This window comes from Dictyostelium discoideum (genome assembly GCF_000004695.1).
Source record: "Dictyostelium discoideum AX4 chromosome 4 chromosome, whole genome shotgun sequence".
Taxonomy (NCBI): Eukaryota; Evosea; class Eumycetozoa; order Dictyosteliales; family Dictyosteliaceae; genus Dictyostelium; species Dictyostelium discoideum.
In genome coordinates, this window is record NC_007090.3 from 3,843,035 (window position 1) to 3,870,192 (window position 27,158).

At 25.6% G+C, this 27,158-nt stretch overlaps 9 protein-coding genes across 9 annotated transcripts in view; 5 read left to right on the forward strand and 4 right to left on the reverse strand.

Moving 5' to 3' along the window:
• Positions 1 to 1,520, forward strand: part of DDB_G0285959 (hypothetical protein) — a gene marked incomplete at both ends in the record, with an annotated part of 2,313 nt that extends 793 nt beyond the window's left edge. The window contains one exon of the mRNA XM_632917.1: positions 1 to 1,520. This exon is cut by the window's left edge and continues 793 nt beyond it. Within this exon, the coding sequence (XP_638009.1) occupies positions 1 to 1,520 (1,520 nt within the window).
• Positions 1,521 to 2,118: 598 nt separating this feature from the next.
• On the reverse strand, positions 2,119 to 2,364 carry DDB_G0285929 (hypothetical protein; the record flags this gene model as incomplete). Its single annotated transcript, XM_632918.1, has 1 exon — positions 2,119 to 2,364. One exon carries the CDS (start codon positions 2,362 to 2,364, stop codon positions 2,119 to 2,121), a length of 246 nt encoding a protein of 81 aa, XP_638010.1.
• A 429-nt stretch (positions 2,365 to 2,793) lies between these two features.
• rfc1 (replication factor C subunit) lies at positions 2,794 to 7,085 on the forward strand (the record flags this gene model as incomplete). Its single annotated transcript, XM_632919.1, has 2 exons — positions 2,794 to 2,904; positions 2,991 to 7,085. 2 exons carry the CDS (start codon positions 2,794 to 2,796, stop codon positions 7,083 to 7,085), a joined length of 4,206 nt encoding a protein of 1,401 aa, XP_638011.1.
• Positions 7,086 to 7,224: 139 nt separating this feature from the next.
• dlpB (dynamin like protein) lies at positions 7,225 to 9,834 on the reverse strand (the record flags this gene model as incomplete). The annotated part of the gene is made up of 3 exons (XM_632920.1): positions 7,225 to 9,535; positions 9,628 to 9,723; positions 9,815 to 9,834. The coding sequence occupies 3 exons, from the start codon at positions 9,832 to 9,834 to the stop codon at positions 7,225 to 7,227; spliced, it is 2,427 nt and encodes an 808-aa protein (XP_638012.1).
• A 1,663-nt stretch (positions 9,835 to 11,497) lies between these two features.
• DDB_G0285933 (hypothetical protein) lies at positions 11,498 to 14,467 on the forward strand (the record flags this gene model as incomplete). Its single annotated transcript, XM_632921.1, has 2 exons — positions 11,498 to 11,561; positions 11,811 to 14,467. 2 exons carry the CDS (start codon positions 11,498 to 11,500, stop codon positions 14,465 to 14,467), a joined length of 2,721 nt encoding a protein of 906 aa, XP_638013.1.
• Positions 14,468 to 15,043: 576 nt separating this feature from the next.
• rbbE (WD-40 repeat-containing protein) lies at positions 15,044 to 16,787 on the forward strand (the record flags this gene model as incomplete). The annotated part of the gene is made up of 3 exons (XM_632922.1): positions 15,044 to 15,276; positions 15,342 to 15,482; positions 15,584 to 16,787. The coding sequence occupies 3 exons, from the start codon at positions 15,044 to 15,046 to the stop codon at positions 16,785 to 16,787; spliced, it is 1,578 nt and encodes a 525-aa protein (XP_638014.1).
• Positions 16,788 to 16,963: 176 nt separating this feature from the next.
• DDB_G0285935 (hypothetical protein) lies at positions 16,964 to 17,428 on the reverse strand (the record flags this gene model as incomplete). The annotated part of the gene is made up of 1 exon (XM_632923.1): positions 16,964 to 17,428. One exon carries the CDS (start codon positions 17,426 to 17,428, stop codon positions 16,964 to 16,966), a length of 465 nt encoding a protein of 154 aa, XP_638015.1.
• Positions 17,429 to 18,514: 1,086 nt separating this feature from the next.
• On the reverse strand, positions 18,515 to 22,790 carry helD (DEAD/DEAH box helicase; the record flags this gene model as incomplete). The annotated part of the gene is made up of 2 exons (XM_632924.1): positions 18,515 to 22,309; positions 22,422 to 22,790. The coding sequence occupies 2 exons, from the start codon at positions 22,788 to 22,790 to the stop codon at positions 18,515 to 18,517; spliced, it is 4,164 nt and encodes a 1,387-aa protein (XP_638016.1).
• Positions 22,791 to 23,152: 362 nt separating this feature from the next.
• dhx16 (DEAD/DEAH box helicase) lies at positions 23,153 to 26,473 on the forward strand (the record flags this gene model as incomplete). The annotated part of the gene is made up of 1 exon (XM_632925.1): positions 23,153 to 26,473. The coding sequence occupies one exon, from the start codon at positions 23,153 to 23,155 to the stop codon at positions 26,471 to 26,473; it is 3,321 nt and encodes a 1,106-aa protein (XP_638017.1).
• Positions 26,474 to 27,158: the final 685 nt, after the last annotated feature.

Genomic DNA, 27,158 nt, shown 5'->3' on the forward strand with positions numbered 1-27,158 from the left:
TATTTGAATTGGTTAAACAGATAAAGTTATCAAAAGTTTTTAAACAACAATCTATTAATCACTACTCTGGGGAGTTTAAAAAGGTTCAAGACGAATTCCATGTCTATAAACAATTGATTGAAGAGCGTAGATTATATTTATTGAAATTCATAGAGAATCAATTCAAATCCGAGCAATTACAATTGGATGAGCAAATTAAAACCTTGGAAAATCAAGCAGATATCATAAAGAAATGTTTAACAGATATTAAATCCCAAGATAAAAATAAATTAAAAATAGTTAGAAACCTCTCAAAAATTAATATTAAATTAACGAAAATGGTAATCAATTCAAATAATGTAAACAATTATCAATATATTCCACCATCGATTGCAAATCCAGATTTAGTTTCAATGTCTGATAAATTAAGATCATTGGGTAGAATTAATTATTCATTTAAAGATAATCAACATTTATTGGCTTTATCAAAGGAGAGATCATTCCAATTCGATATTGATTCAAATCATTTCCTTCCCTACAGTGAGCACCATCATGATAGTAATCCAATGAAAGATACTATACTTGCTTATAAAGTTATATCCTATCATGATATTTCCAATGGTAATCAAGTTAATAATTGTTTAGTCACAATTTCGGAGAATCAAAAATCTGGACAAATTGAAATCTCAAAACTTCAAGTGAAATCAAATCAAATTCAATCGAAAATAGTTGTACCATTGAAATCGTTTAAAACAAATTGCTCAGCTTGTTTCACAAGTAGTTTTAACTCTGCCGCCACTTCTTCCACCACTGTTGCGAATTATGAAATGTTTTTAATTGGTGGTATCAATCATAAATCTAAAGATCTTTTAAAAGAAATAGATAAATATAATTTACAAACCAACAAATACGAACCAATGGTTGCAACATTATCAAAACCTAAATATGGTTGTTTAACTTGTTTCGATGGGTCTCGTTATATTTATATCTTTGGTGGTATTTTCAAATCACTACAATTAAGTAGAGCTTTCATTGAAATTGAAAGATTGGATATCACCACCAATAAATGTGAAATCATATCAAAGTTTCAAGATCCTGATCTTTTAGATTTCAGTAAAAGCCCATTAATTGCATGTCATTTTCATTCAAACTTTATTTATTACTTGACCAATAAATCATTCAAAAGATTTAATCTTTCCAAGAATACTTTTGAAAATTTGGATTTCCCAAATCCAACACTATATGGCGATGTTGCCAATATTAATGGTTCAATATCTTTGATGTACGATTCTGGTAGATTCATTCTATTATTTAATGATAATATTTTCCTATTCCCACTCTCTCAATTAAAACCTACTGATGTTGCTCCATTGAAATGGTATCCAAAATATACTAAAATTAACTCTACTGATTTCACCTCCTCTTCAATGTCTTGCTTAAATTTAATTGGTTCAAAACAATCTTGGCAACAACAATCTCAAAATCCTTCTTATTTAGTTCAAAACTTACATGGTTTATTAATTTATAATGAAACTCATTAAAAAAAAAAGAAAAAAAAAAAAAACAACAACACCTGTATATAAATTCTTTTTTTAAATTACCTCTATCATATCATTTATTTATAATAAAATAAAAATTATGTAAATATCATAATTTTTTTTTTACTCAAAATTAAAAAATTATATAATGTTAGGGAATTTTTAAAAATTTGTGATCAAAATAATGGAAAATACTAAATGCCATATCTCATTTTTAATATTTTTTATTTATTTATTTTTTTAGTTTTTTAAAATTTGTAATAAAAACAATTTAAAATAAAAAAATTTAATAATCTTTTTTATTATAATAAATTTAAAATTAAACAAAAATTATTAATTTTAATATTATTTTTTTTTTTTATTTTTATTTTTTAAATACACTAAAATAAAAAAAATAAAAAATTGGATATTTTTAAAGTTTCAATTTAAACTACTAAATTTTTAATAATTAAATTTTGTTTGATTTTTTATTATTATTATTATTATTATTATTATTTATTATTATTTCGTTTTGTTTTATAATCAATTGGTACCAATGAATTGTCTACTCTCTTTGCAGCCGATACTACTGCATTACATAGTCTTAACCAGTGAAGTTTATTTACAGTTGGTAATAAATCTCTAATTGAATAATATTCATCTGTACCAAAGTTTGACTTTTTTGACAATCCAAAAGGACCAAGAAAGCAAAAAGTAAAGCATATTCTACAACATATCTCGCTTTTGTGGGATAATCTGGTAACATGTCCATATCTTTTCCGGTTCTACTAATCATCTCTCTTAATCTATTTGCATCTATACCTAAAAAATAACTATTTACTAATGTTGATAAATTTGTTTCATCCATTTTTTTCTATTACTTTCTTTTTTATTGTTTTTTTCTTTGAGACAGCTGTGAAGTAAGTAAGCCAATATAAAATGTTTGTTTTTTTCTTGTGTTTTTTTTTTTTTTTAATTAATTATATTATATTATTAAAAATAAAAAAAAATAAAAAAAAAAGAAAAAAAAAAATTATTTCCAATCCTCTTTCCTATTTCATTTTTTTGAATAATTCCCATTTTTGGAACTTTATTTTTAATAATATAAAAATACACCCCGCCGAAAATTTTATAAAATATTTTCAATATTTTTTTTTAAGTTTAAAAAATTTTCCCCCTTTTTTTTTCAATTTTTTATTTTTTTTTATTTTTTTTTTTTTTTTATTTTATTTATTTGTTTATAAATTTTTTTTTGTGTGTATTTATTTCTTTATTGAATTAAAAATAATACCACACAATGGCAAAAAAAGCAAATAAAGAACAATCACCAAAAAAAACTTCACCTACATCATCACAAGGCTCGACTGCGACAAAGAAAAAAACGAAAACATCTGAACCAGCAGGAACTGTGAGTAAATAAATTTATCATTCCAATCTTTTTATAAACATTTTTTAATTTTTTTTTTTTTTTTTTTTTATATATATAAAAAATAGGATATTAGAAATTTCTTTGCAGTAATTAAACCATCAACTAGTGGTGAAAATGTTAAAAATGATTTATTTAGCAAAGCAAAAGAGGATAGTAATAAAGAATTTTCATTGTCAGACAAAGAAAATGATGATGTTAAAATCATTAGCAACAAAAAAGATACAACTAACAATGATAAAAAGAAGCCATCAGAAAATAAATCACCTAAAAAGAAAGAACCATCAAAATCTATTGATTTAACTTCTGATGAAGATAAAAGTTCAAGTGAAGAAGATAAAAAGAAACCATCTTCATCTTCTTCTAAAAAGAAACCATCATCTTCATCTTCTTCTTTACCAAATAAAAAAAAATCAACATTAAAAAGATTAAAGAAAAAAAGAGATGATTCTTCATCATCATCATCATCATCAGAGTCAGATTTTGATTCAGGTTCAGATTTAGATATAGAATCAATAGACCAAAAACCAAAAACGATAACAAAAAAAAAGAATTTAAAAAGAAAATCAAAACCAGATTCATCCTCGTCAAGTGAGGATGAAACTAAACATCAAAAAGATAAGAAAATTAAATTAAAAACACCTGAAAAAAAAATAGAAGAACCTGAAAAGAAAGTAGAAATACCATCATCAACTTCATCAATATCATCTTCTCAAAAGAAAATTGTTTATTCATTTGAAGATTCAGAAGATTCAGATGCTGATAAACCGATTCCACCTTCTAAAAAACCTTCAGCAGTAGTTGTAAATGCACCCTCAACAAAAACATTTGAAAAGAAAAAAGAAAATACTGATATACCACCATCACCATCAAAAACAAAAGAAACAACTTCAACAACTACTGATACAAAACCCATAAAATCACCAAGTAAATCAAATAAAAGTACAACACCAACAACAACAACACCAATAACAACAGAAAAGAAAAAAATAGCACAACTTGAATTTGAATCACCAATAGTTTCAATAACAGCAATTGATACAGAAAAGAAAAAAGATGGTAATAAAGATAATAAAAATAAGGAAAAAGATAAAGATTCATCACCATTTGATGAAATGGAAATTGAGGAATCAAAATCCAAAACCATTATGCCAAATAATAATAATAATAATAAATCAAAAGAATCATCAAGTTCAACTACAAATAGTAAAAATAATACATCAATGAATGATGATTTAATATTTGATGATTTTGCGTTTTCACCAATTAAATCAGGTTCAAATAAAACAACTCCATCTAAATCAACCTCTTCTCCATCTAAAGAAACTACACCAATTAAAACAAGATCAAAAACTGTTGAATCTAAATTTGATGATGATTCAATATTTGATTCTCCTGATAAAAAAACTACAACTACCACTGCCTCTAATACAAAAACTAAAACACCTCCATCAAAGAAAGATAAATTCAATCATGATATTATTTTCGAGGAAAGTGATACACCACTTAATCGTGCTATTGAAGATTCTATTGTAAAGAGATCATTGTCAGGCTTAAATAATATTGATAAAGATTCAAAAACTACAACAACAACAACAACAGAAAAAAAACAAAAACTAAAATCAGACCCATTTGATACTGAAACCGAAGAAGAAACAGAAGATGAAGGTGATGAACCATTATATAAACAACAATCATCATCATTTGGAAGTGGTTCAATTAATCCAACCGCCACACCAACTACACCAACAAAGAAACCAGCAGCCACATCAACAAATGCAACACCAACTAAAAAACCAAATCCATTTATGTACATGAATGGAAGACCAACACCACCAAATAAAGGTTCAAAACCAAGACCTCAGGGTAAAGAAAATTGTCTTAGAGGTAAAGTATTTTTGGTTAGTGGTGTAATGGATTGTTTTGAAAGAGATGAAATGCATGATATCATTAAAAGATGGGGTGGAAAAGTTGCAAAATCTGCCGTTAAACTTTTGAACTATTTAGTTAGTGGTAAAGATGTTGGTGAAAAGAAGTTAGAGGGTGCTAAAAAAGTTGGTGCTAAAATTATTACTGAAGATGAATTTTTAGAAATGATCAATAAAACTTTACCAAAACCAGTTTCGACAACTGAAACTACTCATATTTCCTTACCAACTCCAACTCCAACTCCAACTCCAACCCCAGCATCATCATCATCATCATCAACTACTACTACTACTACTACTACTACTACTACTACAAATTCCACAGGAATAAAGGGACCATCATTACCAGTGAGATCTGGTAGTGGTGGAAGTTCAACAGGAATTAAAGGACCATCATTACCTGTGAGATCTGGTAGTGGTGGAACGACATCATCATCACCACCTTTAACTTTTACGTCATCACCTCCAACTTCAACAACCACCGCAACAACAACAACAACATCATCACCACCAATTAGTATGGCTTCGGTAATTGTGCCAAAATCAATTTCAACAATACCAAAAGGACATGATATTTTATGGGTAGAAAAATATAGACCAAAAGTAATTGAAGATATAGTTGGTAATCCAGGTATTTTCCAAGAGTTTGGTAAATGGTTAGATCAATGGAACTCTACAGCACCAAGAGATGCAAGTAAAAAGAATGCAGTTTTATTATCAGGACCACCAGGTATTGGTAAAACTTCAGCAGCTTTATTAATTTGTAAGCAAAAAGGCTTTGAAGCAATTGAATTGAATGCAAGTGATGCAAGAAGTAAATCAGAGATTAAAAGATTATTATCTGGTGTATCAGATAATCAAAACATTACCAAATTCTTTGGTACAACCAATCAAGACACTGGTAAAGATGTACAAGCCAATAAAAAGATTAAAACTGCCATTATTTTAGATGAAATCGATGGTTCAAGTGGTAACTCAGATCGTGGTGGTATTGCAGAGATCATTGGTTTAATTAAGAAATCAAAGATGCCATTCATTTGTTTATGTAATGATTACTATAGTTCAAAGGTAACCTCTTTGAGAAACCATTGTATGGATTTGAAATTAAGGAAACCAACACTCAATCAAGTCTCCTCAAGATTATTGGCAATTGCAAAACATGAAGGTATGAAAGTGTCCTCCTATATGATCGAAAAAGTTTATACTTCAAGTCATTCAGATATTAGACAATCTATAAATACCCTTCAAATGATGTCTCGTTCAAAGAGAGATTATAACAATGACAATGTCACTCAAAGCCTTCAAGAGAAAGATTTCGATATCTCTCCATTCACAGCCGCTGAATTAATCCTTCGTGAAGATAATAGTAATATCAATAAGAAATTGGATTATTTCTTCTCTGATTTCTCTTTGGTACCATTAATAATTCAAGAGAACTATTTAAAAACTAGACCTTATGGTGGTGGTAGTCAATCAAAATATAATGATTGTGAATTGATTTCAATGGCCGCCGATGCATTAAGTGATTCCGATCAATTTGGAAGAGCCATAGGTAAGGAAATGGCTTGGAATTTATTACCAACTTATGGTGTCACCTCTTGTATTATTCCATCGGGTTATATTAGAGGTAGTCCACCAATGCCATTGTCTTTCCCTTCTTACCTTGGTAAATATTCAAATGCTTCAAAACAACAACGTTTCGTTAGAGAATTACAATTACATATGAGATCAACCAGTAATACATTTGTAAATCGTGATGAAACTAGACTTTACTATGTACCAATGTTAAAACATCATTTAATTCAACCTTTGGTTCAAGATGATAATGATGGTATTGAAAATGTTATCAATGTAATGGATGAATATGGTTTAACTGAAGATGATAGAAATAACATTATCGAACTTTCAACATGGGGTAAAGAGGATCCACTAAAAGATGTTAAAACTCAAGTTAAATCTGCATTCACTAGAAAATTCAGAAGTACCTCCCATGCAATCTATGATGTTTCATTATTATCTTCAAAGGGTTCTGGTGGAGGAGGAACAAATATCGCTGAAGGTTATGAAGAAGTTGAAGGTGAATCTCAAAATCAAATTGAAGAAGAAGATGAAGAAACTGAAGAAAAAGATTCTCTTCCAAATTTAGTTAAAAAATCTTCGGTTAAATCAAAATCAGATACAAAACCAAAATCAACAAAATCAAAATCAACAACAACAAAATCTAAAAAAAAATAAATTTAGAATTTCTTTGTAGGGAATTTTAAAAATTAAATAAAAAAAAATTATTAAATATTTGACAAATATTTAAATTTAATTATATTTAAATACATTTTTATTATTATTATTTTTATTTATATTTTTTTTTTTTTTTTTTTTAATTTCTAACAGCACTTGGGAAAGGATGAGAGAAAGATTGAGAATACTTTTTATAATTTTCTTCTTGTTGAATGAATTGATTACAAATTTGAGCTAAATGTTGTTCATCTTCACGTAATCTTTCTTTAGTTGTTTGAATTTCAAAGATTTCCTCTAACATGGCATCGGATAATTTTGTAATATTATCTTGAATGTTTAATTTAAGATCCATTTGCATTGGAATTAAAAAGTAGTTATAACATTTTAACATAATATTCTTTGACATTCTATTACGAATATCTTGGAATAATTTTGAAGCTAATTCAGTTACCATTGTATGAGTTTCTTTTGGATTTAAAATATGATTGCTATTATTATAATTGTTGTTACTATTATTATTATTATTATTATTATTATTACCTGGAGTAGTTGATTTATTATTATTATTTAAACTATTATTTAATGAAACACAAGGTGAATCAGTACAGAATTTCTTTAAATCTTTATTCGATTGAAGATCCCAATAGATTAAACGAGTTGTATAGAATTCATCCATACATTTATTTTTACAGTCAGCAGCAATTTGATCGACATACTTAAAGTACATTTCTTTTACACTGTAGATAAAGTATGGATGATCTTCGACATTGACGATAGTATTCTCATGGGATGGACGAGAAACACTATCAGAACCATTGATTGATTGAATACCATAGATCATATTCTCAGATGATAGAGAGGCAGATTGAGAGATTGAAGATGATTGTGATTGTGATTGGGATGATGGTGAACTATTATCTTGGAATAAACTTGTACTATTACCATGACGACGGAAAGATGACTTCTTTTTATTTTCAATCATACGATCTACAATATCAACTAAACGACGTAAAATATAAGTGGCTCTCTTGAATAGTTGATCAACCAATGGTAATAAAGCTTCTTTGATCTTCTTTTGAGCTAAATCAGAAGCAGCCCAAGCGATTACAGAAGCATTGGATGGACGATTTGAACCAATGGCGCAAGCTACCTCACTAATGGACAATTCCTCTAATTGAATGACCTCTGTGATACACTTGAATTCAGTTAATAATCTTTCAAATTGTTGACCACCATAGAGTTTATTATCATAAAAAGTGACCAATTTTTCATCGTTCAACAATAGTATTGGTTTACCATTGTGATCATACCAATCACCGGTTTCATCTTGAGATTTCTCTTCTTCTAAAGTTTGACCATTTAATGATGGATTACCTTCGAGTGTACGGGTGACCAATTTTTCAATGCATTGAATAAACTCTATTGATACGTAAGAGTTTGCAATTTGACGTAATGTTACGGCATTGGTTCTCTCTAATTGTTGTCTAATTTGATAGAGTTGATCTTCAGAGGTTGTACGGAAAGAATTTAATCTCTTCAATACCTCTGGTACAGAATCTAAATATTTTCTCCAAGTGAATTCACTTATCCAATGTCTAAAAGCTGATAGACCTACATTACGTTCATATTTCTTATCGAATTGTAATTGCTCCAAGATGTTGAGATCTGTTTGTTGAAGTTGATCACAAAGTTGACTTAATTGATCCTTTGAGTTACATTGAGATCTTTGAGCAGTGGATGGTAATGTTGTGAAAAAGGTTGGAGCACCAATCGATGGTGAACCCAAGAAACGATTGGCATCTCTACCATTGGTGAATGGTTGATCACCAGTTAGAAGAGAATGGAATTTATTGAAAACAAAGATTGAACGATCCAATTTATAATCTAATTTCTTTGCCAATTCTAACATCTCTGAACTATTGGTACCACCATTGGTGCTTGTCTCAACGAATACCAATGTACGATTATTTGATTTAGTATATTGAGTGATCATTTCACCCATTTCATTACCAATTGATAATTTTGCAATCTTATTTGCCAATTGATTGGCTGGACTTGTCATTGATTGACCTTGAATTGTAATTGCATTTGTTGGTTGAATCGATACCGATGGTGGTTCAATCAATAACATATTCAAATAATATCTATACTCTATGGTAATTTCAATTGGAATCGATGTCTTTTGATTTCTTTTACTAATTTCACTCGATACCATTGACAATTCAATTTGTCTATCAAATTCATAACTATCCAATGATCTATCTCTCTTAAAGGTAACTATTGGTTCTTCACATCTTGCATTATTCATTAAAGTAATATGTAATGGTCTTAAACTACTACCTTCACCAATCATCATTGGAAATCCAATAAATGATTCAATTAATGCACTTTTACCATTACCATCTTTACCAATAAATACAAATTCTGGTGTTTCAATAAATGCATTTAAACTATTATAATAATCGTTTAAATTAATAATTTAGTTATAAAATAATAATAAAAAATAAAAAAATAAAAAAAAAAGATTTAGAAATTAACTTACTCTCTTGCAAGTACCATAATTTTATTGTAAGCTTTATACATGTCATCATATTTTTCATTATCAAAATTTAATGGAAATGGTATAGCTGTTGATTTACTATAAATAGTTTTGAAAAAATAAATTAATAAATCTATTTTTAGCTTTTTTTTTTTTTGATATTTTTTTTTTGATTTTTTTTTTTACATACACCACTGATTGTCTATCCATGTTTTAATACTACGTTTTTTTTTTTTTTCCTTTAATTTGTTTCAAGTTATAAAACTTTAATAAATGATGATCCTATGTGTTTATTTGTATGTACAAACTATTAATTATTTTAAAAAAAAAAAAAAAAAAAAAAAGTTAGTGTGGTGAAAAAATCTTAATTGATTGAAAAATAAATTTAATTAAAAAACAAAAAATCAAAAAAAAAAAATAAAATAATTGTTAAAAAAAAAAAAAAAAAAAAAAAAAAAAAAAAAAAGAAAGATTAACAATGTTTTAGGTTATAATCACCCACACATATTATTAATGTATGAATGTCATATATTGTATATATGTTATGTGTTATCAAATATTGAAAATAGTTATTACTATTATTTTTATTTTTATAGTAATACTAATAATAATGTAATATGAATAACTCATACATATTCAAATTATTAATATTATTATTAATATTATTATAATTATTATTATTATTATTATAATTATTTTTATTATTATTGTCATTAAAACTATTTTAATTCTAGCTTGATTATTACTATTATTATTTATTTTATAGATTTTAACAATGGGTACTTGGATATCTTATCATCTCCTCTTTGTTTCATTAAAAATTTTAATATTTTTATTATTATCCTTATAATTATTATTTTATTTTATTTAAAATTTTTTTTTTCTTTTTTTTTTTCTTTTTTTATTTTTTTATTTTATTGTTATTTTTTATTTTATTTTATTTTTACTTTCCAAAACATTGTTTCTAATCTGAATTTTGTGTGTGGGTGGGTATGTATCTGTGTTGATATTAACTTTTTCAAAAGACAGCCAAAAAAAAGAAAAAATGGCACACCTAGTTCAAACGTTGTTTTGTGGCTTTTTTTTTTTTTTTTTTTTTTTAAATAACTTACCAAATTAATAAATTAATAAATAAATAAATAAATAAATAAATAAATAAATAAAAAAATAAATAAATAAATAAATAAATAAAAAAATGAATAAAAAAATGAATAAAAAAAAAAAAGAAAATAAATTAACAAGAGCGAATTCTTTTTTTATAGTTTTTTAATTTTTTTTTTTTTAAATTTTTTTTTTTTTTTTTAAAATTTCATTATAATAATTTTTTATTAAACATTTTAAAATTTTTTTTTTTGGCGCCAATCCATATTAGTCCAAAATGAGATATATCTCTCTCTCTCACAAGTTAACTATAATATCAAGTGAAACACACACCACACACAACACAAAAATAAACAAAAATAAAAATAAAAAATAAATTAAAAATTTTTTTTTTGTGTTTTTTTTTTTATTTTTTTATTTTTTTTTTTTTTTTTTAATTATCAAGTAACTTTTATCACATACACTAAATTTTTTTTTTTTTCACCAAAAAAAAAAAAAAAATTAAAAAAAAAAAAAAAAAAAAAAACTATCAAAATATTTATTATTTTTTTATATTTATAAAAATTTATTCTATTTATTCGGTTGTGGAAAACCATTATTGGGTTTTTTTTTTTTTTATCTTTATTTTTTTAATTTTTTTCATTTTTTTTTTAATTTTTTTTTTTATTTTTTTTTTTATTTTTTTTTTATTGTTTTTTTATTATTTATTTTTTTTAACATAAAAAAAAAAAACCTATTGTTTTTAAAATAAATATTATGTGAAAAAGCAATTATGGATAGTTATTTTAATGAAATAAAACATCAACAATGTTTTAATAGAGTTAACATAAAAAGAAGTAAGGAGTTAAAACTAAATTAAAAAAAAAAAAAAAAAGATAGTTACTATCCCATAGGAACAAAAATAGAAAAACAAAAAATAAAATAAATAAATTAATTAATAAAAAAATAAAAAAATAAATAAATAAATAAATAAATAAATAAATAAAATAAAATAATTTTTTTTTCTATATAAAATAAAGTATTAATTGGAAAAAAAAAAAAAAAAAAAAAAAAAAAATTTCTATTATTATTTATTTTTTATTTAGAAAATTATGAAGAAGAGAGTCAAGTTTTAAAGAAAATTAGAACAACATATACAACAACCACAACTACTAATACAATAACTAATACAACAACTAATTCTTCAAAATGTTTATTTAATGATTTATTTTCAGTGGAGTTAATGGTTAAAATATTTGGAATGTGTGACCCGTTTTCAACAGCATTAATACTTGTTTGTAAACATTGGTATAGTGTTTTAATAAATAACCAATTATCATTATGGAGGGATTTATCTGTTACAATATTTGAAAAGAAACCTGCAACTTTTACACCAAAAAGTGATAGTATCGTTTCTTTCTTTAAAATGGGTTATGGTAAATCATTACATAATTTTTCAATTTCTTCAACATTTTCAAATAAAAATAATAATAATAACAACAACAATAATAATAAAAATACCAACAACAATAACAATAATAATGATAATAATAATAACAATAATACCTTAGTAACACCAACATTTAATAATTATACAAGAAGAAATTCAAGAGAGTTGTTTTTAAATTTAAATAACCAAAAAAATAACAATAACAATAACAACAACAATACTACTACCAATAATAGTATGTTTGAAAATACACAACATTGTAATATTGTAAAATTTACCAAAGAAATAAGTGGCCACTTGTCAAATTGTTTCAATTTAAAGAGTCTTGAACTTATATTACCATTGACAAATGAAGAGATGTACAAAATAGCAACCAACTGTAAATATATAAAACAATTAAGTTTCAATACTTTACTTATAAATGATAAGGGTTTAAAGAAATCATTTTCTGTAATGAAAAATTTGGATAGTCTTGCATTGATTGCATCTGGTCATGCAAATTTAGAATTCATTAAAAGATTAGATAAACCTTGGACTCCAATGTCTACCATTTCACCTCACTCATTAAATAGTATTGCAACATTATTACCAAATCTAAAAAGTTTAAAATTTTCACTTTTACCAAATATTGGAAATCATAAAGAATTATCAACTACCGATATAATTTTAAGGCAACCAAATGATAATGATAATAATAATAATAATAATTTAAATAATGTAAACAATAATGAAAATAGTATAATAAATAATATAAATAATATAAATAATAATAATAATAATAATAATAATAATAATAATAATAATAATAATAATAATAATAATATTAATAATAATAATAATAATATAAATAATAATATAAATAATATAATTAATATAAATAATGAAAACAATATAAATAATATAAATAATATAAATAATGTAAATGAAAACAATGTAAATAATAATATAAATAATATAGAAAATATAAATAACAATAATATAAATATAAATATAGATATAAATATAAATAATAATAATAATAATAATAATGAAGAAATAATGCAAGAACAAGAGGTACAAGAAGAAATAATGGAAATTGAAAATAATAATATAAACCAAGAATTAAATAATGAAATGGAAATTGAATTGCAACAAAACCAACAACAACAACAAGAACAACAACAACCTCAATTAGAAGATATAATGCAAATTGAAGAAATATCAAAGATTAGACCAAAGATATTTAATCCATTTACATCATTATTAAAATTAAAAGAATTAAAAGAATTAGAATTGATGAATTGCAACGTACCAAATGAATTATTGGTAAGATGTGCATTGAATGACGAATCAAAGATTGAAAGATTGGTATTGTATAGAAATTCATTATTGACCGAATTAAAGTTTTCATGTAATACATTGAAGTATCTTAGTTTGTCATGTCTACCAATGCTTCAATCCATTGAGATTAATTGTTGTTCCTTGTTAGAGTTATCATTGGAAGGTTGTGAAAGTTTACAATCTACAACCATTTGGTGTCCATCTTTGACCGCACTTTCAATCGAGAGTTGTACTGGAACTTTGGTGATCGATTGTGCAAGTAAACTAAAGTCTTTGTCTTTGTTTGAATGCAGAGACATTGACGAGAAATCCCTAAACAAGATTGTCGATAGGTTACCAAACCTAAGAGAGTTTTATGTATATTTGGAGCGTGTAGAAAATTTACGTATTTCCTCAAATACCCTTGGGAAATTGGATATCGAGGCATGGAGTGGCATTAGATCTTGTGTTTTGGATTGTCCAAATCTAAAAGAGTTTAAAGCATCCGAGTCTTCAATCGATACCCTTTACCTCAAGGCTAATCATATCAATAGTATAGAATTGGATTTCTGTGACTCTTTACGTACGGTCCTCGTTGATCTTTTATCTTGTCAAACATTTTCTTTTACTCAAAATCATCCAACTTCCTCAAACTTTAATGTTGACTTAAATTCTTTACATTTAGATGACCCAAATTATAATATTTCAGAGAAAGATGATGAAACCAGTGGTGGTGGTAGTGAAGATTGTTTCCTTTCTCCAACTTCTTTATTCCTTCAATCTCAATTATTCATTAAAAACTGTACAATTTTAAGTGGTAATATTGTTGGTAGATTGGGCTCAAACTCTGTTGATGCACTTTCAGTAGAATTAAAATCATTAAGTACTTTTTCTTATGATATTATCAAAATTCACAGATTAAATACATATAGAGAAGCTAAAACTTCAAGTGGTAGCATTAGATTTGTCCCAATTGGCTATAAACAACAACCAACTCAACCAAATTTTAAATAATCTTTTTTTTTTTTAAAAAAATCAAATAATTTTTTTTTTTTAATATATATAAATATTTTAATTTTGATCAAAACAAATAAAAAAAAAAAAAAAAAACAAAAAAAAAAAAAAAAAAAAACAAATAAAAGCGCAAACAAATAAACTATATAATTTTAATTTATACTTTGTAAAGTTTTTTTTTTTTTTTTTTTTTTTTATTTTCTTCCAAGAAGTTATTTTTTGTCTTCCAAAAAACAAAAATGGATTAACTTTTTATATTTTTTATTTTTTTATTTTTTAAAACCCCACAAACTGTTGAGTCATATCCAATTCTATTTGTATTACCTATCATTCATTTGCTCTGAAATTCAATAACATTGACAATATCAATCAGCTTTTCCTTTTAAGTATAGTTTCAACAACTTAATCATTTCTCGCCTTGAGGAATTTTAAAACCTGTTAAACCTTTTTAATATGGCTATTAAACCTGTTTTAATTTTTTTTTTTCATTTTATTTTTCATTTTTTAATTTTTTTTTTTTTATTTTTTTTTTTATTTTTTTTTTTTTCAAAAATTTTCAATGGATAAAAGGAAATAATGAATTTATGTTTGATTGATCCTTTTAAACAATCGGATGTACCAGAAACAGTAGAATACTATTTGGTTGATCCAAAGAATATTAAATCAAATTGTGCATCATTCAATAGAAGAGGTACTTTACTTGCAGTTGGTTGTGCAAGTCCAATAGGAAAGATATTAGTATGGGATTTTGATACAAAAAAGATTGTTAGAACATTATATCATCATACTGGTTGTGTAAATTCAATATCGTAAGTTATTTATTAATTTATTTATTTATTTATTTACTTACTTACTCGGTTATTTTTTAAAATAGTTGGTCTAGAAATGGTAAAAAGTTACTTACGGCAAGTAATGATGGATCACTTGTACTTTGGGATTTAGCAACATCAAAAATACTCTACAGTTTAGAATTAGAGTCACCAATTTTATTTGCTGAATTTCATCCAAGAAATAAGTAAATATTATTTTATTATTATTTATTATTTCTTATTTATTATTTATTATTTATTATATTTATTAATATATTTTGTTTTTTTGTTTTTGTTTTTGTTTTAGTGATTTATGTTTAATAGTTTTACAAAAAGGTACAGATCCAATATTATTAAATTTTAAAAGTAGTGAAAAAACACCATTGAATATAAAATCATTAGTAACAAGTTATATAAAGAGAGAAGAGAATTCAACTGGTGTAATTCCAACTAGTGTAAATAGTAATTATAATGGTGTGGCAACATTTGCATCATTTAATAGAAGAGGTGAAAAGATATTTTTTGGTGATAGTTGTGGTATGATATCAGTATTGGATTTTAAGAGTATGACAATCGATAGACAATTCAAAGTTGCCTCATCAAATACAACTGTGAAACAAATTGAGTTTAGTAGAAATCATAGATTCATGTTAGTTTCATCATCTGATAAAGTGTTACGTTTGATTTCATTAGAGTCAACTAATTTGTATCAGCAGATGCGTGAATATCAAGATAGTGTCAATAGAATGCATTGGAAGAAATGTTGTTTCAGTAGTAACAATGAGTATGTAGTGGGTGGTATGAATCATAAATCAATTCATAGTATTTTCATTTGGAGTGTTAGTGGTAGTTTAGTTAAAGATTTAGAAGGTCCAAAAGAAGGACTGGTAGATGTCGTTTGGCATCCATTAAGACCAATCATTGTTAGTATAAGTTTCACTGGAGTAATTTATGTTTGGACTGCTTATTTCGAAGAGAATTGGAGTTCATTCGCTCCTGATTTTCAAGAATTGGAAGAGAATTTAGATTATGTTGAAGATGAGGATGAATTTGATGCAAAAGATAGTGATAATGAAAATCAAGAAGTTAACAATAATAACAATAATAATATTGGTCGTAACCCTTATAAGAAAATTAAAACTCAACAAGAATTAAATGATAAAAACTCTGAAGAAGAAGAGTTTGTAGATGTTGATCATAATGATAGAATAACTGAATTTAGTAGTGATGAAGAGGAAGATTTATTTTGTTTCTCTGCTATTGATGATAGATACGTTTCAAATGTTAAATTTGATGATCCAAGACATCCACTCTATGAAAAATATCAAAAAGATAAAGAAGACTCTTCTTCAACCACTTCAAATTCAACAATATCATCATCATCATCACCATCACCATCATCATCATCAACTACAACAACAACAACTACATCTCAAAAAAAGGATGAAACTCAAAAAAAAGAAAAATCTACAAAAAAAGAAAGAAATTCTGATTCAAAAAAAAGAAAATAAAATAAATCTATTTGTAAATAATTTATCATGGTTTTTTTTTTTTTATATTTTATATTATTTTAAGATTTTTCTATTTTATTAAGATTAAAAAAACATATTTTATATTTATTTATTTATTTATTTTTTAATTTTTATTTTACAATTGTTTAAATTAATTTTTTTTTTTTTTTTTTTTTTTAATAAATAATAGCAACACCATATGTATTTAAAATATATTCTAAAGTATCTAAAAAGTTTGGTTTTGATTTTAATGGATAAGTCATCCAAACTATTTTTTTTGAATATGGATGTTGAATAATTGGAATTTCAATATCTAAAACATAATCATAATATTGTGGATTTTCTAATGTTACATTTGTAAATTGTGGGAATTCTTTGAATGTTGAATCACCATATACATCGAATCTTAATTTTTGAATATCAGTTTGTAATAAAACCTGAGTGTTATATCTTGTTGATAAAGTTTTCATGTCAATCTCAACAATTTCATTAACATCGTTTATACCGCCAGTTTTTTTAACAACTAAAACACCATTATGTGGAATTTGAGGTATTGGTATTCTCATTTCTTTTGGTGATACATGAACTATTAATTGATTAAATATTATTAATCCAATAATTATAAAAATCATTTTCATCATTTTTTTGACTTTTTTTTTTTTTTTTTTTTGTTTTAGAGAATTGAATTATTTAAATTGGATTTTTTTTAATTCTATAAAATTTGAATAAACAATGTTTTTTTTTCAAAATAAATAAAATTTTAAAATTATAATTAATAAAATTATTATTTTTTAAATTAAATTATTTATTTTATTTTTATTTTAAAATTATAATATTAATAGTTCTAATTATCAGTTAAAATTGATTTAAAAACAAAAAAAGATTGGATATTTAAAATATAAAAATAATTTTTAAAATTAATAGCAATTAAAAAAAAAAAAATAGTATACTCATTTGTTAGTTATTTTTTATTAATTAAATTATAATAATTTGAAAAAATCAAGTTACAAGTTTTATTGAAAAAAAAAAAAAAAAAAAAAAAAAAAAAGAAAAAAAATTTTCAATACCCAAATTTAAATAAATATTTTAAATGTAGTTTTTTTTATTAATTATTGTTGGTTTTTTTTTTTTTTACCAATATTAAAAAAAGATAAATCTTTTTGACTAGAATTGGGAGAAATAAATAGATAATTAAAGTAGTATCTATGTAAAATTGTTATGGGGTTTTTTATTTAAAATTTCATTTATTAAATCTTACAAATTATTTATTTAATTCATAATATTGGTGTTAAAAATAATTGAATATGTTATTACCCCATTATTCGCTTAAACAATCATACGGTAAATTATAATTATTACACAGTTATGGGGTATTAAAATTAATTTTTTTTTTTTTTTTTTTTTTTTCATTTATAAATATCCAAAAAAATAAATAAATTATATGATCATAATCTTTAACATTTATTTTATTTTTTATTATTTTTTTAAACTAATATTTTTTTTAATTAATTATTTTTATTATTATTAATATATTTAATTACAGTGTGTGTGAATGCGTATTGAAGGATAGATTTTGTTTATAAAAAAATAAAAAATAAAAAATAATGGTGCTAATACTGTGGAAATACCACCTTTTTTAAAAAAAAAAATATAATGTAGGTGGTAAATAAAAAAAAAAAATGTGTGATCAAAGTTTTTATTTTATATTTTTGAATTTAAATTTATAACTACAATCCAAATCTTTTGATTTTTTTGGTATTTGATTTGTTACCACTACTGTTATTATTATTACTATTATTGGTACTGGGTGTAGAATTTGTGATTAATGAAGATTTTTTATTATCAAAATTAATATTATTATTTATATTAGTTGTAGTATTAGTAGTAGTTGTAGTGGTGGTAGAAGTTTGATTTACTTTTATAGTACCTTTTTCTTTAGCATTAATAATATTACTATTATCAATATTATTGTTATTATTATTATTATTGATATTATCATTAATTTTATCTTTAATTGGATCTAATTTTCTTTTTTTATCTTTTAATGATTTTTTGATTGAGAAAAACATTGGACCCATTTCAGCTAACCAATTTGGGTCAACAGCGGTTACAATTTGCATATATTCTTTTGAGGTCATAACTAATTCATGGTAGACAATATAGTCGGGAGCATAACCAAGACCATAGAGTGCACTTGTTGGATGAAGGAAACATGGCATACCATTTCTCATGTTTACATATTCACCAATACCTTTAATCTTTGCAGAATGATGAAAGTAAGAAGAAGTGATAGCCTTTCTAATGATATCCCAATTTGAACCACATGATTCAACCTTCATATCATGTTGTACCATAATATCCAAGAGTTGACCACGAACCTCTCTAACTTTTCTCATTGCTTTAATGTGAATATAATGTTCAGCACACCATTGTGAGCTATAGTTGTTGATTTTCCATTGTTGATAAACATGTAACAATGTTAGATGATCGGATTCTGGAACAAAGAATTTCTCTCTTGAGGCATCACTCTCTTCTTCAGCACCTTTAGGTCTATAGAAAACTGATGGCATTGATAACATACTAACGATTGTAACTATATCTTGACCACACCCCAATTGCTCTGCAACTATAACCATTTTCGATAGTGGTGGATCCAATGGAAATTCCGACATTCTCTTACCCAATGGTGTGATTTGACCTTGATCATCCAATGCTCCCAATACCCAAAGTTGATACATTGAATTCAAAATATTATCTTGTGGTGGTGGATCCATAAAATCAAAATCCAATAAATTCTTTACACCCATTGATTTAAGATTCAATACTACATTACCAAGATTTGTACGTTGAATTTCTGGTATATTATTATCCATCAATTCATATTTAAAAGCGGATTCAGTGTATAATCTATAACATCTACCAGGACCAGTACGACCAGCTCTACCTGAACGTTGATTTGCATTTGCCTTACTGATGGGTGTGACTTGTAATGAATCCATACCAACTCTTGGATTGTAAACTTTTAATTTACAATAACCAGTATCGATAACATAGAGAATACCATCGACAGTCAATGAAGTCTCTGCAATATTTGTGGCGATAATACATTTCCTAGAGCCATTATCTGCTTTTTCAAAGATTTTAGCTTGCATATCTGATGGTAATTGAGAGTAAATTGGTAACAATGTTAATGGTGGTGCTTGTGGTCCCAATTGTTTAATTCTTTCTTCAACGGTTGCACAAGTGGTTTCAATATCTTCTTGACCAGTCATAAACACCAGTATATCACCAACACCCTGAGTCACATGTATTGATAGAATTTGTTTAACTGCTGAATCAACATAATCTTCACATGGGGTTTTACTCCAAAGTACATCGACTGGAAAAGTTCTACCTGGTATAGTGAATACGGGTACATCACCGAAAAACATTGAAAACTTTTTACTATCCATTGTTGCAGATGTTACAATTAATTTCATATCATATCTTCTTGACATTACCTTTTTTAAAATACCAAATAACACATCAGTATTTAATGAACGTTCATGTGCTTCATCCATAATGATTGCAGAGTATTTATCCAAGTTTGGGTCATTAAATGACTCTCTTAATAAAATACCATCAGTCATATATTTAATTGCAGTTTCATTGGATGTACAATCTTCAAAACGAATTGAATAACCAACTTCATTACCTAAAGTAACAGACATCTCTTCACTTACACGCTTTGCCACACTAACTGCAGCAACCCTTCTTGGTTGGGTACATCCAATTTTTCCAAATTTTGAATAGCCATCTTCATATAGATATTGAACCAATTGAGTGGTTTTACCTGAACCAGTCTCACCAACTATAATGATTACATTATTCTCTCTAATGATCTTCATTAAATCATTTCTACAACCAAATATTGGTAAAAATTCACGTTGTTCTTTTATTGTTTTGGTTTTTGAGAATTCACTTGACCCTTCAGTTGGTTTATTTGGTGTTAAATGGGATGCAAATTGTGATTGTGCTTTATAATTTAAAACTTCACCGGTTTCTTTATCAATTTGCTCACCACCACCACCGCCATTGGCTAATTGCTGTTCTTTTTCTTTTTCATCCTCACTCTTTATACCCATAATTTTACCAATTGCCGTACCACCCAACTCCCAAACTTTCTTTTGACTTTTTATTCGGTCACGTTTCTCTCTAAACTCTTTCATTAATGCACTACCTTTTCTTGAAATAACAGCCATATCAGAAGTTGGATCTTTAACGGTTTGAACGGCACGTTGCTGTTTGGTTAACACTTGATGACCATCTAAAAAAGGTGGAATTGTATTATGAACTAAAAGATTAACTCTATTCTCATCATCTTCTTGTAAATGATCCAAATCGATTTCATTTTGTAATATTACACCACTTTGCATTAATCTATTGGTTTCCCATCTTGAATTATCCTCATTCATTTGATTTTGTTTTGCTGTTACTTTTTTCTTTTGTGATCTTGTGAATTCTTCTTCCATCTTTTTAAATTTCTTTTCATCACCTAAAAATACACTATCAGCATTACTACTATCAAAAACACCACCTTCACCTTCATCTGCATCATAATATCCTCTATCAAATTCTTCTTCTTCATATTCTTCTTCTTTTAAATGTGGTTTTTTATTATTATTATTATTATTTTGATTATTTTGATTATTTCTACCTGACCATGAATTATAATTATGAGATGGTGTTCTTTGTGGAGTGTCATATGGTCTGTTATTATTATTTCTATTATTTTGTTGTTGTTGTTTTTGTTGTTGATTATATCTACTTGGTGTTTGATCATTATCTCTATTTCTTTGAGGTGTATCAAAAGGTCTATTATCACCACCACCTCTATCGATATCACCTTTTCTATAATCATTTCTATTTATACTTCTATCGTCCCTTTTATATGATGGATCTCTATTTGAATCTCTTGATGGTGTTTGATCATTATATCTTCTTTGTGGAGTTTCAGAGTTTTTATTAAAATCCTCACCTCTCCTATATGATGAACTTCTGTCATCTCTTTTATAATCTTCTCTATTGCTACTTCTATCATCCCTTCTATAATCATCCCTATTACTACTACTACTACTACTTTTATCATCCCTTCTATAATCATCTCTCCTATTACTACTACCACTTCTATCATCTCTTCTATAATCATCTCTATTACTACTTCTATCATCTCTTCTATAATCATCTCTATTACTGCTCCTATCATCTCGTCTATCATATGATGATGAAGAAGAAGAAGAAGAATTTCTTTCATAATCATTTGAACGAATTGGTGTTGATTTTATCTGTCTATAATGTTTTTCAGGTTTTTTGAATGAAGATTCATCATTATCATTATAATTATCATTATTACTATCGTCATCATTATTAAATCTATCTAATAATTCTTTTCTTCTTTTCTCTTCTTGTTCTTCTCTTTTTTCTTTTGCTAAAATATCTAAACCTAAAACTGATTTTTTCACTTGTGGTATTTTAAATTGTTCCTGTAATAAAAGTTATTGTTTCTTTTGTTAATATTAATAAACTCTAAATATTAAAGAAAAAAAAAAAAAAAAAAAAAAAAAAAAAAGAATTTTTATTTTTATTTTTACCTACATCATTATTTGTTGAATTTTTTCTTGTAATTAAACCGCCTTTCATAGTTTCTGCTAATGGTTGATTTGATTGAGTTGTTGTTGACGTATCTTTTGTAAAAGATAATGAAGTTCTTTCACCACTACTACTATTATTACTTTCATTTTTATTTGTTGATTTTTTAACTTTATCATAAATATCATCAATTATATAATCATCAGGTTTAATACCATATTGAGCACATGATTTTATAAATTGTTCTTTATTATTGGATCTAATAACTTCATTAAAAATTCTTAATGCAAGTGTTTGATTTGTTGTTGGTAATTTTAATGATTTTGATACTTTTTCTCCAATATCTTGTATTAAATCCCTATCAACATTATCCATTTTTAATATATATACATATAAATATTATTTATATTATTTGTATTTGTTTTTTCAGTTGATAATTTTTCAAAAATTGAAAAAACAAGTAAAATATCAGATTTTTGAAGGGTCTTTTTTTTTTTTTTTTTTTTTTTTAATTAACGAAATTGTTACAGATGTGGAATATTTTTTTTTTAATTTTTTGGACTTTTAAAGAATTTTCACTTTTTTTTTTAATTTTAATTTTTTTTTTTTTTTTTTTTTTCTTCATTCCCATTTTTTATTTTTACTTTTTTTTTTATTTTTTAAATTAAATAACAAACAAAAATAAATTTATATTTTTTTAATGTGTATTTGTATAATAAAATAAATATTATAAAATTATGAGTAGTAATAATGAATCAATAAAGAATTGGGTATCAGATAAGATTTTCGATATCTTGGGATATCGTGAATCTACAATGGTTGATTATATAATTGCATTATCGAAAAAAGCAAAAGATGTAAATTCATTTATATCAACATTAACAGAACAAGATTTTCCAATAAATTCCAATACAAAATCATTTGCTCAAGAGTTATTAAATAAATCACAACAAAAAATTCAAAATATAACTTCTTCATCTTCTTCATCTTCTTCAACTTCATTATCATCATCATCATCATCAAAAGATAAAGAAAAAGAAAAAATTGAATTTTTAAAAAAGAATAAATCATATAAATTAGTTATTGATCATGATGATGATATTGTAAATAGTAGTGGAAGTAGCGATAGTGATAGCGATAGTGAAAGAAAAAGAAAAAAAAAAGAAAAAAAAAAAGAAAAAAAAGATAAAAAAGATAAAAAAGATAAAAAATCATCAACAAGAAAGAAATCTGATAATAATTGGGATGATGAAATTGAACCTGAACCAATTAAACCCAATGAAAAAGAAGATGAAAATAATAATAATGAAAATAATGATAATAATAATGACAATAATAATTTACAAAAAAGGCAACCATATAAATCAATAATTGAAGAAGAAAATAATAATGATAATAATAATAATAATGGAGAGGAGGATGAATATGAAAGAGAACAAAGAGAAGTTAAAGAATTAAGTGATAGAATAAAGAAAAGAGATGAAAAATCAACTAAAAAGAAAATAGTTGATGATTCAGAAACTAAAGAATCAATTGAAAGAAAGAATAGATTAGAACAAAATGAACAATTAGAAACTGAAAGAACTAAATCTCGTAGAAAATATTTAGTTGGTGAAGAACAAAAACGATTAATCCTCTTAAAGAGAGAGATTGAAGAAGAGTATGAATTATTTAAAGATCAAAAATTAACAGAACAAGAGATTAAAGATTTTGAAAAAAAGAAAAAATTATATGAATTAGCAAGTCAACGTATAAATGAATCACAACAATCTGATGACTATTATCAATTACCTTCAGAAATTAAAGATAAAGATTCATTATTAAAATCATCATATATTAATGATAATAAAAATAAAAAAGGTAATGACTCGTCATCATCGTCATCATACAATCCAGAACAAAAAGAATGGGAACAAAATAGAATGAAATCAGCAATTTCAGAGAATAGAGGATTATCAACAGCCAATATTGGTGGTGGTAATGAAGAGTATGAATATGTATTTGAGGATCAAATTGAATTTATTAAAGAGGAAGTATTAAAGCAAGGACAGAAGGGTGATGGTGTAATGATATTGAAACCTGGTGATGATGGGTCAGCACAAGCAAAGATGACAATTCAAGAGGTTAGAAAATCATTACCAGTTTATCCATATCGTGAACAATTGATTGATGCAGTCAGGGAATATCAAGTTTTGATTATAGTTGGAGAGACAGGATCTGGTAAAACCACACAAATTCCACAATATTTACATGAAGCTGGTTTTTCAAAAACTGGTAAAATCGGATGTACCCAACCAAGAAGAGTTGCTGCCATGAGTGTTGCAGCTAGAGTAGCAGAAGAGGTGGGTTGCAAATTAGGTAATGAAGTTGGTTATTCAATTCGTTTCGAAGATTGTACATCACAGAAAACAGTTTTGCAATATATGACCGATGGTATGTTGGTGAGGGAATTCTTAACCGCACCTGATTTGGCAAGTTACTCTGTATTGATCATTGATGAAGCCCATGAGCGTACACTTCATACTGATATTCTATTTGGACTGTTGAAAGATATCACAAGATTTAGACCCGATCTCAAGTTGTTGATCTCATCTGCAACAATGGATGCTGAAAGATTCTCTGATTATTTCGATGGTGCGCCAACTTTTAATATTCCAGGAAGAAAATATGAAGTTACCACTCATTACACTCAAGCACCCGAAGCCGATTATTTAGATGCAGCGGTTGTAACAGTACTTCAAATTCATATCACTGAACCTCTAGGTGACATTTTAGTGTTTTTAACGGGTCAAGAAGAAGTTGATCAAGCCGCTGAGATGTTGCAAACTAGAACCAGAGGATTGGGTACGAAAATAAAGGAATTAATTATCACTAGAATCTATTCAACACTTCCAACCGATTTACAAGCTAAAATCTTTGAACCAACACCACCAAATGCAAGAAAAGTAGTATTGGCAACCAATATCGCCGAGACTTCTTTGACAATTGATGGTATTATCTATGTGATTGATCCAGGATTTTGTAAACAGAAAATGTTTAATCCACGTACTGGTATGGAATCATTGGTGATTACACCAGTAAGTAGAGCATCAGCCAATCAAAGAAAAGGAAGAGCTGGTCGTGTTGCACCTGGTAAATGTTTTAGATTATTCACTGCTTGGGCATTTGATAATGAATTAGAGGAGAATACAATTCCAGAGATACAGCGAACAAATTTAGGTAATGTTGTATTGCTGTTGAAATCAATGGGTATCAATGATTTAATGAATTTCGATTTCATGGATCCGCCACCTGCTCAAACTTTAATCGCTGCATTGGAACAACTTTATGCATTGGGTGCTTTGAATGATCGTGGTCAGTTGACAAAATTGGGTAGAAAAATGGCTGAATTTCCAGTGGATCCACAATTATCAAAAATGATCATCGCAAGTGAAAAATATAAATGTAGTGAAGAGATTCTTACAATTTGTGCAATGTTAAGTGTTGGTAATACCATTTTCTACAGACCAAAGGATAAAGCATTTGCTGCTGATGCCGCTAGGAAATTGTTTTTCCATCCACAAGGTGACCATTTAACATTGATGAATGTCTTCAATCAATGGCGTGAATCAGGTTATGCCGTTCAATGGTGTTTTGAAAATTTCATTCAACATCGTTCAATGAAACGTGCTCAAGATGTTAGGGATCAATTGGAGCTATTATTAGAACGTGTTGAAATTCCATTGGTTTCAAATGTTGACGATACAGATTCCATTAGAAAATGTATAGCCTCTGGTTTCTTTTATAACTCTGCAAAATTAGAGAAATCAGGTTTATTTAGAACTACAAAACATAATCAAAGTGTTCAAATTCATCCCTCTTCTTGTTTATTTCAATCACCTCCGAAATGGGTTGTCTATCATGAATTGGTTTTAACTACTAAAGAATTTATGAGACAAATTGTTGAAATTCAATCTTCTTGGCTTCATGAAATTGCTCCTCATATTTATAAAGAAAAAGATGTAAATGATAATCAAAAATTACCAAAAAATATTGGTAAAAAACAAATTAATAAATAAATTAAAAAAAAAAAAAAAAAAAAAAAAAAAAATTTATTTTTATTTTTTTTTTTTTTTCCCAAAATAAAAAAAGAATTTTTTTTTTTTATTATTATTAAAAAAAAAGAATCAAACAATTCAAAGTAATCAATTGGGTTTATTAAAAAAATTTATTGATTTTTGGATCTTTTATTAAAAAAAAAAAAAAAAGGGAAAAAAAGTTGGGTTTGTCAACAATTGGACGTTTTTGTTTTGTTGAATCAAAAATCTTTTTTTTTTTTTGTCGTTTTTTTTTTATTTTTTTTTTTTGATAATTTTATTTTTTTTTTTTGATAATTTTATTTTTTTATTTTTTTCATTTTTTCAAAGAAATCATTTGATAATTACAAAGCCATAAAAAATGCAAAAATAAAAAAAAAAATTTTATGAAAAAAAATAAAAAAATAAAAAAAAAAAATAAAAAAATAAAAAAAAAAAAAAAACACAACTTTTATTTTTAGTACAACAACTAAAAAAGACTTTTAAATTATTTAAACATAAAAAAAAATCATTAAAAAAAACAAAGTTTTGTACAATACTATTTATTTATTCACTGTTGTAATATAGAAAAAAATATTTATTTATAGAATTAAAAAAAAAAAAAAAAAAAAATTGTAAGTGATCTTAAAAAAAAAAAAAAAAAAATAATAATAATAATAATAATAGT